The following is an 18,496-nucleotide window of genomic DNA, read 5'->3' as shown; positions in this document are numbered from 1 at the left end:
GAAATGCAACCATCATTGATTGCAATGCTCCTCTTGAAGTGCTCCTTCCACTCCGCCATAAGATGGGAGAGGAGATGCAGAATATATCTCCCCGGGCAACACCGGCCAATCGGATAAAGACTAACGACAAGACGGAGATGCAACCAGCATGCGCGAACGCAGTCCAGCCACTGGCATAGAAAAGGTAAACATTCCACCCCAGTTTTCTTTGTAGGCTGGCTACCTGTGTGATCAAAGAAGCCACCTCAAGCCTATAATCCTCAGCAAGCAAACAATTGCCACATTGGAACTTTGAGTGATCCAGTTTGCCCTGACACGAAGCGTAGTAGATACAGCTCCTACAGCACGGGAACCATTCATTTACCCCTCCAGACAAAGAGGGCTCCATTGGAAAACTCAACTGGGACAAACTTCTTTAGCTTGCTGGCTAACGTTAGCAGCTTAGCTAGGTTGGCGGGCTCTTTCAAGCAGACATTAACCGGTCAGTTAAGCAGGGTTCTGCTATTTTTTTTAAAGCCTATACCGTAAGCTAAGGTCATCAAGGTAAAATGTTTTTTTTTTAAAGTCTAAGAATAATGCCGCGATCAAAACAACTGGGAACTTGTACCTTATTAGTCAAGATATTATTAGCTCTTAGAGCACATGTCTAAGAATGCCACTCTCCTTGCCTTGCATCAGCTAGCCATGTCTAATTAGTTAGCCACTAGCATCTCCAAAGATGGTGGATGAATGAAGGTGTCCCACTCATGCCATTCACCATTGAAAATAATTGTCACAGTTCCGTTCTCGTTAAGGGGTGGCTCTCCCATAAGCACCAATCCGATTGAAGCTGGGTCTGGTCTGCTTAGTTCATTGACTGTATATGAACTGGCAGCTCCCATTCCCATATACGGACACTAGCTTAGCTCTGCCTCCTCCATTGTCCTCCACTGTTAGCCAAGACAAAGACACTACAATCTTAATACCCTTAACTATCGGTGACAGTTTTTACCCCTCTTCTTTCTCTCTTCTTTACCCCTTTCTTTCTCTGCACTCCATTCTGTCCTCTCCCCAATGTCTATCCGTCACTTGTCCCTACCGTTCAGATAACCCCTTTTCTGCATGCTATCCCATGATAGGGTGGCGGCGTAGCCTAGTGGTTAGAGCATTGGACTCGTAACCGAAAGGTTGCGCGATCGAATCCCCGAGCTGATAAGGTACAAATCTGTCATTCTGCCCCTGAACAAGGCAGTTAACCCACTAGGCTGTCATTGGAAAATAAGAATTTGTTCTTAACTGATTTGCCTAGTAAAATAAAGGTTAAAAAAATCTACCCCATGTCTATCGCTCCCGCTCAATTCCTTTGCCATGCTGTAACATCCATGCTCCCCCGCTGGCTTCTAAATATTACCTATTGCACCTTCCTCATCCTCTCTCTTTTGTATAAAGCCATGACTTAGTAGGGAAAAGATCCTCATACGGAAGCAATGTAAGACACACAACAGGCACTTCACATTAGTACAGCACTGTGCCGGAAGAACATCTCGGGGGAAGTGAGAAGAGTTATTGCTTCACTCAACTTTTAACTGCAGTCTGAGGTGAGAGCACAGGCATAGAAAAACACAGAGAAAAAGTAAAGGAAGAAAAGTCCAGGCATGGTGATCTGTCCTTACAACTTGTCACCGGGGGCAAGGACAGTCACTTCCGCTGGGAAGACAAAGGACAGACACACTGACAGTGTTGAACACACCTGTACAGTTAGATAACTATGGAGAGGAGTGCCAGCCCAGAGTATGTTTTCATGAGCTTCATGTAGCACTTATCCCTTAGGCACAGATCTAGGATCAGCTTACACTCACCAAATCCTTACCATAACCACTGGGTAAATAATTCAGTTTAGGATTTTGGGAGGGTAATCTGATTTTAGATCAGTGCGCAAGGGCAACTTCTACTTCAGGGAGCTACATCCGTCTAGGGCCTACGTCATCCTACTCCTTTTCATGATGATAGAGGTGGAAAGGTGAGGGGTAAAAGGTTGGGGTCCCGGGGTGTGGCTCACCTTGACGTCGGAGAAGAAAATCTTGAGCATGTTGGAACTGGGGTAACGGGCATAGAAGAACATGAGCTTGGCCTTCTTCAGGTGGTTGGGGGAAAGACCCTCCTGAATCTGAACATGTCTGCCGTCAAGGAAATGTATATTTTGGGGGGGGATGGAAAATTATAATTAAAATGGCTGACCTTGCAATGCTTTTCAATGTGTAGTCATATAGTTATGGTAGGGTAACTTGACCTAAAACCACCGCTATTTCAGTTGATGTGTTTTTAATATAAATAACATGTAATTAACATGTACTTAATGTACAATACTTAGTCAGTTAATTGTTTTCCTTGAAGACTATAATAGATATAGGCCAAACCAATATTATGCATTTCACATTCATTATTTTAGGATAGTGATAGCACTGGAGAAGGGTAGGGCTGATCTTGAATCAGTTGTTAGAGAGTAGTGAGTGAACCAGGGCCAAACCATTTGCTTGCGATTAGCATCCACTCTTAATCAGGTGTGAGCGTGTCACGGTAAATAAAACGTCGGCCAGCGCCACAGCTGGTGCCTTTACATAAGGAGCTAATTTCACAGTCAAAGTAAGCAAACGCCTTTCCCTCTTCCCCCCCATCATACCCCCCTCCAACCTCCACCCCAAAAAAGGAAGGGGAAAAAAATGAAATTTGCATATCACAGACAAAGAAAGCAGTTAACACTGGTTTATGAGAGAGGAGCCTAATGGCTTGGCGACAAGACATGACAACCAAAGACAGGATCCATATTAATATAAAAATAAGGTTTTAAAGGGACAACTCTGACGAAGTCATTAAGTGCCTTGTCTCTCTATAACAGAGCTGTAGACCTTATTCATTTAAAATACACACGTCATAGATTTTAGAGACTAAGGTTTTCCGAGGGAAGTCTCAGGAGGAAGCAGGGGGTGGATGGGGGGAAGGCACATTGAACGATAGAGTTGTTTCAACTTCATTTACACCCACTGCTCGTCCTCCAGCCTTTCTAGTGTTGCCAAACCTTGGGAGGAGGAGGAAGAGGGGCTCCAAGGCAGTGAATCTCTCCAGCGATGGGCGCTGCATCCCTGGAACACATCTGTGCTGCGGACGGCCCAAACCATTTCCATGGTGAATTAATGGCTGTATAATTCAGCTAATATCAATCTGGGGCTAAGACAATGAAAAGAGATGAGGGTAAACCCGCTCTCTCGTTGAGCGGAAAGCAATCTCTAGTAACTATTATATCTTGAACCGACAAATAAAGGGCTACTCTGTAAGTCTGTAAGTAGGACAATGTCATAATACCTTTTCCTTCTGGATTGTATGTTTATATAGCTACGGATGGAACTTTTCATGGTATTTCAGTTTGACCGCTTTTAACAAAATTTAAAGCAGTGAAAACAACCCAACATGTTTCTAATACGATTTAAGTTTAGCTTGGATGAATATCTTATGTGGTTGAAAAACTATCAGTTTCTATGAAGCTGATAAATATAGCACCTTTACAGATGGTCCCTAACTGCACATTCTTTCTCTCAAGATGTTGAAAGAAAGAAATCATACTTATCCACTCCTGTTCTCAAGTCAACATTTACATTTAGTGTATAATTTTACTGCAAGAAATGCTTAAACCTTGCAGGGGTTAATATTATACAGTAAGTGTCCAGATTTCAGTTAGGCTATTAAATGTAACCCATCTGTACAGTACGCCTATTAAGCCTACAGTTCCCTTGACGTGTCATATTTGAAGTCCCTGTCTTGTGACTCTCAAATAGCACCTCACACATAGCCGGCACTGCTATCATCCTCTTTTACCACTTCACAAAATCTTCCCCGAACATTACTGTTCTGGCCCTCCCTTCTCTTTATATTCAACTCTCCATTTCACAGCTTTTCTCTTCTTGGATTCAACTTTGACATCGTCCCTTTTGCCTCATTGGATCGACATTAACTTTTTCTGCCCAAGTTCTCAAAAGCATTTGGTGATTGGTGTGTATTTGGCATGCATGCAGTTAGGCCCTAAAGCAGGGATCATCAACTAGATTCAGCCGCGGGCTGACTTTTTCTTAAGCGGATTGGACAGAACATAATTAGAAATTATTTGTAGACTGCAAATTGACAGCATGTAGCCCAAACAGATATAATATTTGTCTAAAAATCACAGATTTCCAAAATAAAATCACTTTGAGCTTATTTGTTGGTGTTTTTACAGTCTTTTCCAAAAATAGTGAGGGAGAGTTGGCCTATGGGGAGAACCCTAGCAGGCCTGGCCAGCAGGCCTGGCCAACAGGCCTGGCCAAAAGAGCAGCACTCCACTCTCCACATCATCTGCTCCAAGAGCGAGGGATACCATGGCCTCTCAGAGCGAGCGAGGGATACCATGGCCTCTCAGAGCTGAGCGAGGGAGCGAGGGATACCATGGCCTCTCAGAGCGAGCGAGGGATACCATGGCCTCTCAGAGGGAGCGAGGGAGCGAGGGATACCATGGCCTCTCAGAGGGAGCGAGGGAGCGAGGGATACCATGGCCTCTCAGAGGGAGCGAGGGAGCGAGGGATACCATGGCCTCTCAGAGAGAGCGAGGGAGCGAGGGATACCATGGCCTCTCAGAGGGAGCGAGGGAGCGAGGGAGCGAGGGAGAGATTTGAAATGTGTTTATTCCTGTGGAACTTTTGTGAGTGTAATGTTTACTGGAAATGTTTTATTGTTTGTTTTTTTCACTTTTGTTTATTATCTATTTCAATTGCTTTGACAATGTAAACATATGTTTCCAATGCCAATAAGGCCCCTTAAATTGAAAATTGAATTGAGAGAGAGGGAAGCAAGACAGAAGAGAAAGAGGCATGGACAGAGTGGGAGAGGGTTGTTCTCTTCAAGTCTGGCAAGATGACTTGCTGCTGTAAAGACACAATCATGTTAGTCTCATAAGACTGGGCTTTCCCAATGAGACTACCACGCGCTCGCTTCTAAATCAAAATGAATTCAAAAACTAATGACAATCCCATCATTACATAGATTACATTTATATGTATAAATAAATTGAAGTTGCAAAAATCTACAAACACAGGATCCTCTCCCTATGCTTCAATATCAAGCAACAGTGAATCTTGATGAATTAATATCTCTAACAGCTTGCAAATGTAATAGTGATTGGACTTGGGGTGACACACGGCTATTATTTAGCCATGTTGGTGCCCTTGTACCAGCAAGGTTAGTGGTATCTGAGCACATCTGACAAGATATCATCATTCTCCCCAGCTCTTCCCAAGTCAAGAGAGAAAATAGCTGCTCCACTTGCTCATTTCAGGTGTAAGGCCAATATACAATGAGGAAACTGATGGAAGCCATCTGCTGCGCGACGCTCCGGAATGCAGATGAACTTCAACACAAAATGTCTGACAATCTGTTGTCTTTAGTTATTGTAGACGTGAAATTAACATGTGGCGGAAATTTTTAAAACCTGTAACACATGGCCGTGTTGTTCTAACTATTCTTCCCATTAAAGGGAGTACATCTGTTAATTAATGCCCCAAAATTATATGCCAGATTAGAGATAAAAGCATCTGGCATATATGTACAGTTGAAGTCGGAAGTTCACGTACACCTTAGCCAACTACATTTAAACTCCGTTTTTCACAATTCCTGGCATTTAATCCTAGTAGAATTTCCATGTCTTCCAGGTCAGTTAGGATCACAACTTAATTTTAAAAATGTGAAATGTCAGAATAATAGAAGAGAGAAAGATTTATTTCAGCTTTTACTTCTTTCATCACATTCCCAGTGGGTCAGAAGTTTACATACACTCAATTAGTATTTGGTAGCATTGCCTTTAAAATTGTTTAACTTGGGTCAAACGTTTAGGGTAGCCTTCCACAAGCTGTCCTTGTTGTCCTTAAGCCATTTTGCCACAACTTTAGAAGTATGCTTGGGGTTATTGTCCATTTGGAAGACCCATTAGCCAACAAGCTTTAACTTCCTGACAGATGTCTTGAGATGTTGCTTTAATATATCCACATAATTTTACTTCCTCATGATGTCATCTATTTTGCAAAGTGCACCAGCCCCAACTGCAGCAAAGCACCCCCAAAACATGATGGTGCCACCCCTGTGCGTCACGGGTGGTATGATGTTCTTCGGCTTGCAAGCATCCCCCTGTTTCCTCCAAACATATCAATGGTCATTATGGCCAAACAGTTCTATTTTTGTTTCATCAGACCAGAGGACATTTCTCCATAAAGTACGATCTTTGTCCCCATGTGCAGTTGTAAACCGTAGTCTAGATTTTTTGATGGTGGTTTTGGAGCAGTGGCTTCGTCCTTGCTGAGGGTGCCTTTCAGGTTATGTCGATATAGGAATCATTTTACTGTGGATATAGAAACTTTTGTGCCTACTTCCTCCAGCAACTTCACAAGGTCTTTTACTGTTGTTCTGGGATTTATTTGCACTCTTCGCACCAAAGTACGTTCATCTCTAAGGGAACAGACTGCGTCTCCTGCCTGAGCAGTATGACAGCTGCGTGGTCCCATGGTGTTTATACTTGCGTACTATTGTCTGTACAGATGAATGTGGCTCCTTCAGGCATTTGGAAATTGCTCCCAAGGATGAACCAGACTTGTGGAGGTCTATAATTTTTTTTTCTGAGGTCTGGTTGATTTCTTATGATTTCCCCATGATGTCAAGCAAGGAGGTACTGACTTTGAAGGTATGCCTTGAAATATATCCACAGGTACACCTCCAATTGAATCAAATGATGTCAATTAGCCTATCAGAAGCTTCTAAAGCCATGACATCATTTTCTGAAATTTTCCAAGCTGTTTAAAGGCACAGTCAACTTAGTGTATTTAAACTACTGACTCACTGGAATTGTGATACATTGAATTATAAGTGAAATAATCTGTCTGTAAACAATTGTTGGAAAAATTACTTGTGTCGTTCACAAAGTAGATGTCTTGCCAAAACTATAGTTTGTTAACAAGAAATTTGGGGAGTGGTTTTAATGACTCCATCCTAAGTGTATGTAAACTTCTGACATCAATTTTAGTTATTGTTTTACTCTCTCTCTCTCTCTCTCTCTCTCTCTCTCTCTCTCTCTCTCTCTCTCTCTCTCTCTCTCTCTCTCTCTCTCTCTCTCTCTCTCTCCCTCTCTTTTCATCCTCCCATCAGGAGAAACAGTGTAGCAGAGGATATTATGGATCTCTGGGAAGTGCTCTTCCCCTTTTGGTCAGAAGACAAATGAAGACAATCACTGTTATGAAAGAAAAGCAGTTCGCTGCGTACACCTGTTAACGTCCGTTTCAAAGAAAAGAAAGGGAGGAGCGGGAGAGAAAGAAACCTTTTTTTTAAAGTATTTGGGTGCCAAGCAACTGCTGAAAGCTCCCCGGGCTGTTGACAGATATTTATGAAACGAGAAAGAAATAGAAAAGAAACGACAACGAGTGTTTGTTTTTACAATGGGGGATGATAAGACACAGGTGGCCATAAATAAACATATTTACTGAGTCCTCAGGCGAACCCTATCTACCATATACACACACACACACACACACACACACACACACACACACACACACACACACACACACACACACACACACACACACACACACACACACACACACACACACACACACACACACACACACACACACACACACACACACACACACACACACACACACACACAAACAAAGGCCAAGCCCTGAGGTGATCATAACACAGACATAGATCAGCACTAACATACAGTAGCCATGTCTAACTTTTAGACACAGTCAAGTAAAAAAAAAAATAAAACATGCTCTCGAATCTCAGCCAAAACATGTCCAAGCCTGTTAGACCATAGATACACTGAGTGTACAAAGCATTAAGGGCACCAGCTCTTTCCATGACATAGACTGACCAGGTGAATCCAGGTGAAAGCAATGATAACTTATTGATGTCACTTCAATCAGTGTAGATTAAGGGAAGGAGACAGGTTAAAGAAGGTATTTTAAGCCTTGAGACATTGGAGACATGGATTGTGTATGTGTGCCATCGGAAGCATTGGAGTCAACATGGGCCAGTATCCCTGTGGAACACTTTCAACAACTTGTGGAGTCCATGCCTGACAAATTGAGGCGGTTCTGAGAGCAAAAGGGGGGCTTGCAACTCAATATTAGGAAGGTGGTCTTAATGTTTTGTACACTCAGTGTACACTGTACATGTATGTCGTGTGTGTCATTGATATAACATTTTCAGTGACAGTGATCACGCAAAATAACTCCTACGGAGCCTTCATGAGTGAAAGGTCTTTGCAAAGACAGGTCTGAATGGTAGAGGGATAGGGAGGTAGCCTATATAGGAGAACAGGGCAAACTGAATGGATCAGTTGAGGCTATTAGGCCCAGTCCCAGTTGGTTGACTGTGATCCTCCCATAGGTACCTTACCTCTTTATCTGCAGCCCATGATTGAGGTACACAGGGGTTAAACTATCAGTACAGAGAGCCATTGTGCTCAACTTCAGCTTTCTATAGTGTTTGTCTCGTTCAGTCATGTTTCAAATGGGAATCAGGGCTATAAATGTTGTGGAGACATTATCTGACCAATGGTAGAGTGACTAGAGTGCGTTCAACCAATTAGTAGAGACAAAGGTATATGATCAAATAAAAAAAGGGATGTTTTAGAGAGAACTGAAAATAAAATAAATGTGCTGATTTAGCAATAATATGCAATAGTCATCATAACAATATATTAAACTATCTAAGATGAACAACCAGCCCTTCTATAGCATCTCTAACTCTCTCTCCCTCCCCACCTCCCTCCCTCTCTCTGTGTGAAGGATACAGTGCTGCCTGAGTATGGTGAGATGTCGTTCATGTCGCTCATGTCTCCACACTCTGACTTGATGAGGGACAGGGAGAGCCCCTCTGCAGTGCTCCCAGGGTTGGTCGGAGAGAAAGACCGGTGGTGGTGCCCCACATGATGCCCTGATGACATTTTGGTCCGCAGGCTGGTGGTCTCCCTGGACAGGTCCATGGAGTCTGGGGAGGAACGGTCCTTCCCTGGGTAACCGCCGGAGGGTGGGCCCAGAGGGCTCTGGAAGGGGTAACCCATGAGAGGAAGGGGAAAGGGGTGGCGGAAAGAAGGGGGGCTGAAGCCCATGGAGGTAGAGAGGGAGGAGGGGTGCAGGGAGGGGTGGTGATGGCCCCCGTGGGTGCCCACGGCTGAGGATTGGTGATGGTGCCCCGTCTGCGTCTTCCTCACCACCAGGGGCAGCGCCTCCGTCTGGTCGTTGGCGCCGGGCACAGGTATGCTGCCGAACGAATCCAGGGGATTGGGAATGACGACGTCGCCAAAGCATTGCAGGCGCTGGTTGGCTGTGTGGAAGTTGGGGCCCTTGACGTTGACACCAAACCTCTCTGTGGGCATGGGGAGGGGAGGGAAGACTTGGGGTGGTGTGGGGCGAGGGGGCTTGACAAACACCTTGACCACTGTGTCCACCACCTGGTTCATTGCCGAGTTGAGCTCCTGTTTCAATGTCTCAGCCAGCAGCTTGCCCTCTGCATGGTGCATGGAGGAGGAGGGGCCCTGACCAGGACCTTTCCCCCAGACCAGCCCCTCTCTCCTGAGCTTGTCCCCCTCAGCCAGCAGGGCCTGCTCCTGGAGCAAAGCCCTTGCTCGGTCCAGGAAGTGTCCCGGATCCAGGTCTGACATCTCATTGTCGGAACGGTCTGTCCGGTCATCTCCTCCAGCATCAGACCTCCCAGCGCTGTCCTCAGACATGTTGCCTAGGTCATGGGCCAGGTCATGCTCCGAGTCGTCGGTGGAGTCATAGATCTGGAAAAACTTCTCCTGCAGCTGGCGCAGCTGCTTCTGCATGTCCTCCAGCTGCAGCTTCAGTTGTCTGCGCTCCTCATGCTTCTGCTCTTTACGCTGGCACACCAGCTGGGTGAAGCTCTGCTGCTGCTGCTGGGGCAGGCGCTGTTTCCTTTTGTTCTCCCGGCTGCACACCTCTCCCCTGGGGCTGGGCGGCTGTGGGGGGCAGTTCATCTCCATTTCTCTGTCCCTGTCACCGTCCATCTCTCGCTCTCTCTCCCGTCCACATTGTTCCTGTTCGTGGTCCCGCTCTCCGAGGTGGCGTGTGGGCACCACCACCCCGGGTGAGTGGCTCATGCCCCGGATGATGTTCTCCACTCGGGCACGCTTGGCCCGGAGGTGCTCGTCGTTGAGGCGCTCTAGGTCAAAGGCGCCCAGAGCCGGGGGATGGCCAAAAGGGGAAAGGCACTCCTGGGGGCTGTCCTGGGACGAATTACTGCAGGCGTCCTCCTGGTGGGCTTCGGAACCCCCACTGGAGAGGCCCGACCTGGGGAACCCCCCATCCTCTCTATCTCCTCTCTCCCCTCTCTCTCCTCTTCCGTTCTTGGCCATGTTGCTCTTGAGGAGCTGAGAGATGATAGTGGCACCGGGGAAGGCGTCTTCATACGAGTTGGCTCTCTTCAGGAGCTTCCGGAGCACGTTGGACTTGGACTCGCTGTTGGTTGCTGTGACGACCCCAGCGTGGCCGTGCGGCTGCACCATGGAGCAGTCCATGGAGTCTGCATCGGAGCCATGGTGGTGGGAGTTGAGAGAGTTCATAGTACCGAAGATTGCTGCTTTGGCATGGGCGATGTCTGCGCTTGTTGTGGCTGCTGCTGCTGCGTTGGCAGCGTTGCTGCCCACAGTCCTCTTCACCCCGATGTCCACTCGTCTTCTCTTGGTCTGTCTGCTCAGGAAGGAGTCGCTGTCATGGTCCGGCATCACGGTCTGCTGCTATTGGGCCATATCCCACAAACCCGCTCCTCTAGCCCCACTGCTGAATGACACCTGTAGAATGAAAACATAAAGGAAACATGGTCATAACACTGTCATGGCCGATATATTTACACTTGTTGTGACATATATTGTGCTATTTTATGGCTGGTTATGACAACAACATAAGAGTGTCAAAAGCCATATTTATTCTAATGTGTTTACCCCTGTCAAGACGTTTTCCTTCGTTTGAAAAATGTATTTCTTAAGTCCTTTGTTGTTGTTATGAATTCTTCACAGACACGGTTTTTTTCTCATTATATTTCAGATAAAATACAATACACTTCATGACACCGCATGAAGAATTATGACCATCCTGTGTCACTTTACTTGGACTAAGAAAATACACTTTGTGGCACTGTCAAGAAGTATTATGAACATCATAATCATATGAACCAGATAGGCCTATCGTGTACATGCCCCTTGTGTCAAGTCATCAGACAAAAATAGGGTGTCTTGTCCTGCTTCTGAAACCGTGGTATAGGGTGCCATTTCACACGCACCCTACATTTTCTCTGTCTGTCCCCTGTTCCACACTGCCTGCCTGCGCAACACTGAACCAGTTCCCAGGCAACACAAAGCTTCATAAAATTATGATAATTACTTAAGCACTTTTCCTCATTTCCATGTTTGTGCGGCTTCAAGCCGGTACAGAAAACCATTAAGTCAAAAGACTAAAGAGAGAGGCTGAGATTGGATTAAGAATACCACAAAGACACAGTAAACTCAGTGGAACTCCTTTCTGACTTAATTACAATCTCTTCTCCAAAAGTCATCTGTAGGTCATTTACATTTTAGGTTACATTTTAGTCATTTAGATTAGAAGTTGCCCATACCCAAAGCAATTCATTACGTGCATGTAGGGTTCTTCAATTTGATTTCAATCACATTTTGACCACACCCCTTTTGATTTATACAAAACTTTCTATACATATTTGCTGATGGTAGAAAGTTACTTTTGGACTTGAATGTCAAAAATATTTGGAGATAGAGGTGCTCAAAGTTGAACCATTTTGCACATCCAATCCTATGATGAGAAATCCATTCCTTTATCACTTGAAAATATAAACAGTTTAATTTTATGCAATTCTTTATAAATGTTACAAACATGGTTGTTTTGTTTTGTAATTTCTTGAAAAATAAAGTTTTAATACAAAATATGTACATTTTGTTGAACGTTTAAAGTCAATTATCTAGAAATGCATGGAGTCAAGATTATTTTCCATTTTCCCATGTTGTAGATTATACATGATTTTACATCATCTTTGGTGTTAGTGTTATGCCTGCAATCGTTTGAGACACAGAATACTCTTGAGTTCAGGGTGGGTATAATTTTAGTCATAGAAATAGAATTCATAGAATGGACATATACAGTGGGGCAAAAAATAATTTAGTCAGCCACCAATTGTGAAAGTTCTCCCACTTAAAAAGATGAGAGAGGCCTGTAATTTTCATCATAGGTACACTTCAACTATGTCAGACAAAATGAGAAACAAAATCCAGAAAATCACATTGTAGGATTTTGAATGAATTTATTTGCAAATTATGGTGGAAAATAAGTATTTGGTCAATAACAAAAGTTTCTCAATACTTTGTTATATACACGTTGTTGGCAATGACAGAGGTCAAACGTTTTCTGTAAGTCTCCACAAGGTTTTCACACACTGTTGTTGGGATTTTGGCCCATTCCTCCATGCAGATCTCCTCTAGAGCAGTGATGTTTTGGGGCTGTTGCTGGGCAACACGGACTTTCAACTCCCTCCAAAGATTTTCTATGGGGTTGAGATCAGGAGACTGGCTAGGCCACTCCAGGACCTTGAAATGCTTCTTACGAAGCCACTCTTTCATTGCCCGGGCGGTGTGTTTGGGATCATTGACATGCTGAAAGACCCAGCCACGTTTCATCTTCAATGCCCTTGCTGATGGAAGGAGGTTTTCACTCAAAATCTAACGATACATGGCCCCATTCATTCTTTCCTTTACAAGGATCAGTCGTCCTGGTCCCTTTGCAGAAAAACAGCCCCAAAGCATGATGTTTCCACCCCCATGCTTCACAGTAGGTATGGTGTTCTTTGGATGCAACTCAGCATTCTTTGTCTTCCAAACACGAGTTCAGTTTTTACCAAAAAGTTCTATTTTGGTTTCATCTGACCATAAGACATTCTCCCAATCTTCTTCTGTATCATCCAAATGCTCTCTAGCAAACTTCAGACGGGCCTGGACATGTACTGGCTTAAGCAGGGGGACACGTCTGGCACTGCAGGATTTGAGTCCCTGGCGGCGTAGTCTGTTACTGATGGTAGGCTTTGTTACTTTGGTCCCAGCTCTCTGCAGGTCATTCACTAGGTCCTCCCGTGTGGCTCTGGGATTTTTGCTCACCATTCTTGTGATCATTTTGACTCCACGGGGTGAGATCTTGCGTGGAGCCCCAGATCGAGGGAGATTATCAGTGGTCTTGTATGTCTTCCATTTCCTAATATTTGCTCCCACTGTTGATTTCTTCAAATCAAACTGTTTACCTATTGCAGATTCAGTCTTCCCAGTCTGGTGCAGGTCTACAATTTTGTTTCTGGTGTCCTTTGACAGCTCTTTGGTCTTGGCCATAGTGGAGTTTGGAGTGTGACTGTTTGAGGTTGTGGACAGGTGTCTTTTATACTGATAACAAGTTCAAACAGGTGCCATTAATACAGGTAATGAGTGGAGGACAGAGGAGCCTCTTAAAGAAGAAGTTACAGGTTTGTGAGAGCCAGAAATCTTGCTTGTTTGTAGGTGACCAAATACTTATTTTCCACCATAATTTGCAAATAAATTCATTAAAAATCCTACAATGTGATTTTCCCTCATTTTGTCTGTCATAGTTGAAGTGTACCTATGATGAAAATTACAGGCCTCTCTCGTCTTTCTAAGTGGGAGAACTTGCACAATTGGTAGCTGAATAAATACTTTTTTTGCCCCACTGTATATCCTTTTGGATCACTGGAATTTAGCTGGTACATCATTTACATTTAAATTGAATTGAAATTTGAACTTCCAGTTACAACCACAAAGATGGCTGCTGGTCCACCCAACATTGAATGTCAACTTAAATGGGGATGTCTATTTTATTATCTATTTTTATATGATTTCAATAGGTTGTCCATGGAACATTGACAGTGTAATTTAAAATAACTGATATTCCCATTAAAGTCAACATTCTCTGATGTGTGGACCAACCATCTTTGTGCTACCAAATTTTGAAAGTTTAAGACATGCTGTCTCTCAACCTATGGTGGGCACAACACAAACACCTCAGATGATGTTTAACATATACATTTTTTGATAATTGATGTTTAAAGTTCAAAAAACAAGAAATTATAAAATAGTTTGGCAACCCTGTTTGTAAGCTTTTAAATTATATAAAACTCAACCGTTTATCGTTTACAGTGATGAAGACATGGATGTCTCGTGGTAGGGTTGGGCTCTGCTATCTCCTAAATGTTTTGGCATTCAGGTCCAAGAACTTACTTTCTGACCCCTTCTATACTGGGCAAATATGTATAGAAAGTTTTGTTCAAATCAAAAGGGAGTGGTCAAAAAGTGACTGAAATCAAATTGAATGACCAGAAAGTACAGGAAGTGTATTCATCCAAACCACATATCACACCCATTTAAAGTGTTATAATAACAAGTGCCTCAAACACTAAAACCTATTTGCAGATTGCTTCTTACATTTTACTGACTAAATGTGCACTGATTGAAGAAGCAACTTAGAGCACTACGACAAATATTTTGTCACCATCCAGACGGAATCAGAACCCCGTTGTAAGCATCAGCTGACGACTACGCATGTCATCATCAGAGGTGTAGGACTTTTATCCAGTATATTTACAGAATGAATTAACATTTGCTGGCAATAGAGAAAAAATTCTAACTTTTATGTAAAATGTAAGAATTATTTTGTTACATTATTTAATATTCATTAATTCCTCCTTCCAAATCTCAACTATTGTCTATCTATGCAGACAATACTGTGTAAGATAATAAGACTTCATCCTGGCGAGTCGTTTTACTCAAAGCCTGATCCTTTAAAGACCACTAAAGCCCTGCTAAGCAGAACAGCGGTGAGATAATCTAATAGGAAATCTATATTAATAACATATATGTATAGGGTGAATAGGGTTTTCTACGCTTGACAATTGTGTGAGTTCTTACTGGAGAACCAAAGTAGAGTACATTCATTTAAATCTGTCAAACACTATTTAGGATTTTAGTGCAATAATAAAACGGACAATGCAAATAGACTGTCAAAGACATTTTGAACTGACAAAATATAGATGTATATAGGTATATCTAAATGTTCATCAACAGCTCATATTGTTACTGAGTGTTTTGACTCATTTGTCAAGACATATTTTGAGGGAGAATGTAGTTTTTTAAAACAAATGTTTAGATCTCTGCTCAAACCACTCAGAGTCGGATATAAAAATGGGGCCAGTGTAAAAGTATTTATAATCTGAGCCCATTCCGTCTATAAAGTAACTTAGTTGAACTGGGAGTAAAAATCACCTATAGGATATATGTCAACGTAATTGATGCCATAAGTAACCACGCATAACAAGCATCATTTTCTCTTCTAATAAACACAAACTCACATTCTCTCCCCCCCTCTCTCGCTCTCACACACACACACACACACACACACACACACACACACACACACACACACACACACACACACACACACACACACACACACACACACACACACACACACACACACACACACACACACACACACACACAATTTTAGATGGAAACTGTTTGAGATAGGCTTATTACTGTATTATTAAGCAATACAAGAGCAACATGCGGTAAGATGTACACTATTTAGCACATTATTGGTGTAACTAAATGAAGAAGAAACAAGGTTGGGGAAGCTTGACAGATTTGTTTTTATCTCATTACAGAAACAAAATCTGGCAAAACAAAATTAAATATATTACACAGACTAAACAAATGTCGGTCTATTATTAAAATTATTAAAAGCATGTCTGTGTCTAGTTATGACAAATGGCTCTGGCTCAACTGTTTCCATCCATCCATCTATCCATCTCCAGAAGTTCAAACGAGGGTGAAATATCTCCAAGAAAACTTTGACTTGGGTGCCACAAGAGCTTAACAATGGGCCAGGTCATTGTCGCTCGAAAATAAAGCCGCTAGCATCTGTCGTTTCCGATGGCACATGTGTCACCCCCATTGCCCATGCGCAGTCTATTGGAATACTTTTCAGCAATTTCAAGGAAATAGGAGCGCATTTGAACAATGAGCTACGCTCATCTCTCCCCCCTCGCTCATTTTGAGTTTGAGTTTGAGTTATTTATTTTTTTACAGGGACAGTGCACATTAATCAACATTTCAGTAAATGTCCCGGGTTTAGCATGCCGGCTAATTTTCAACCACAGTGCCTGGGCAGGTTATTAAAAATAATTACAATAATAATACAGACAATCAATGAGCAGTGAGCACACGCAGGGCAACATTGGACAAGCAAGACGTAGCATGCAGACAGACCAACATAGCACAAAAAGCAACAAGACCAATTCCATAAAAGCAACAAAGTGTTTCCACACCTCACAAGCTACAGACAACAGACAACATGGAAAGACAACTAGGGATTATGTTCACAAGTCTGATTGGCCTTTAGCCATGTCTTCATGTTTTTTTTGTGAAAGTGTGATAGGTGGTGCAGTTGTGTGTGTTCCCGGGATCTTTACAGCTCTGAGAGAGAGAGAGAGAGAGAGAGAGAGAGAGAGAGAGAGAGAGAGAGAGAGAGAGAGAGAGAGAGAGAGAGAGAGAGAGAGAGAGAGAGAGAGAGAGAGAGAGAGAGAGAGAGAGAGAGAGAGAGAGAGAGAGAGAGAGAGAGAGAGAGAGAGAGAGAGAGAGAGAGAACGGGGCACCATGAAGGTTAAAAAAAGTTCATAAACCTTTGGATTTGTAACATGGCAAAGTAACTATTCAAGCAAGTCTGACTTTTTTTTAACCTTTATTTAATTCTTATTTACAATTACCACCGACCTCGGCCAAACCCAGACGACGCTGGGCCAATTGGGCGCCACCCTATGGGACTCCCAATCATGTCAATTACATTTCTATTCCACGTTGGTTCAACATCATTTAATTGAAATGACGTGGAAACAACATTGAATCAACCAGTATGTGCCCAGAGGGATAGGCCGCAGATGTAGTCAGATTTGACTTCTCTTAACAGTTTGGGAGAACTTAGGCAGCAGAGCAAAAGGTTAGGAGAATTAGGTTAAGGTCAGGAAAAGGGTTAGGGTTAGCTAAAATGGAAAATAATGATAATAACATTTGACAAACGCTGTTTCCTTCTAGCCATGACCAGGTTGTGTGTATCTGTGCCAAATATCCCTGTTGTCTCCATAATGTGCACTTTGGACACTTTTTCCCTCATCAACATTTGCTCATTCTTGGCACAATAATTGCTCATCACCACAATAATTATTCCAGGGAAACAGTTAAACCACTACTAGACTGAAACATTCAAAGAGTAGATCCCATTCATCTGATATGATATATATCAGATATTAATAGTGATAAAACCAAGCTTGTTAAAATCGAAACGACTCACAAGCGTAATACACTGAACGAATAAGACTACACACAACAAAGACCATATACGAGACTTGAAGGTGTAGCCCACAGAGATTCAAAGATAACGGACTTCAGCCTTTGATCAAATCAAACCAAGTCAGACAGCCTTGAAAGTCTTCAGCCTATATGCTAAAATAAATAATTTATTCACAAATAACACATTTTAAAAGACAGTAACTTACTTTTGAAAGTGAGAAATAATCTGTAATAATAAAGTATTCTGCACATCATAACAATGAAGCAACTTAGTCACATTTTAGGTTAAAAAAACAATTCAGCTTAATAATATCGTCAAAGACAGTTAATGTTGTCTTTCATTAGAATAAATTCTGCTGTTTATCTTTTGATTTGTTTTTGTTTTTCTGCCCACCAAACGCACTCGACGCAAAAGAACAAGAGGGAGGTATCTGAGGACAAGGTTACTTACCCACGGATGAAGGGAAAGGCCTTTTTTTACTGCTGAAAAAAAGAATAGGGACTATGAAAGCTTCGCCGCGAAACGTTCAATATTATAATTTCTCAGGGAAGGAAGAGTATGAGTAAAGTGAGTGATGAGCGCGTCCGTAGGACATAAAAATAGACATACAAGAGCTATTTTGCTCCGCTCTCTGTCATCTTCTCTCGAGGGGTGAACGACTGGTGATGATGTCGTAGCAGCTTGACCGAGGCGCACGCGATGCAGAGCTTCGACGCTCGAGCTCTCCTCCACCAACAAGATTCACTTTAAGACACAGCTGAAGGAAACAGGAAGACGGCGCGTCATACGCTTGGTGATGTAACGGATCGCACCTACCAATAAGAACCGTCCGTCGTATACCGAGGAGTACAATGCACTGAACTTGACCGAGGAACAGGACTTCAACAGACCAAAAAAGTATCTTATTTTGTTTACAAATAAATGATTTAATATGTAAGAAACCCTCATTGAGAAGTAGCTTATGGCAATACAATACTGTTAATAGGCCTAATGTTTGCATGAACATTCATTTT

At 42.9% G+C, this 18,496-nt stretch overlaps 1 protein-coding gene across 1 annotated transcript in view; it reads right to left on the bottom strand.

The window, feature by feature from the left end:
- The window catches only part of LOC123991019 (prospero homeobox protein 1-like), a 47,750-nt gene extending 29,488 nt beyond the window's left edge, over positions 1–18,262 (bottom strand). Inside the window, exons 1-3 of the mRNA XM_046292129.1 lie at positions 17,934–18,262; positions 8,852–10,870; positions 2,039–2,146 (exon numbers count right to left, since the gene is read on the bottom strand). Coding sequence (XP_046148085.1) covers positions 2,039–2,146; positions 8,852–10,804 — 2,061 coding nt within the window. The 5' untranslated portion in view covers positions 10,805–10,870; positions 17,934–18,262. The remainder of the gene's footprint in view (positions 1–2,038; positions 2,147–8,851; positions 10,871–17,933) is intronic.
- Between the last annotated feature and the right edge of the window lie 234 nt (positions 18,263–18,496).

The sequence above is a fragment of the Oncorhynchus gorbuscha genome, linkage group LG12, assembly GCF_021184085.1.
Source record: "Oncorhynchus gorbuscha isolate QuinsamMale2020 ecotype Even-year linkage group LG12, OgorEven_v1.0, whole genome shotgun sequence".
NCBI classification, from domain to species: Eukaryota; Metazoa; Chordata; class Actinopteri; order Salmoniformes; family Salmonidae; genus Oncorhynchus; species Oncorhynchus gorbuscha.
This window is presented reverse-complemented; position numbering and strand designations above follow the sequence as displayed.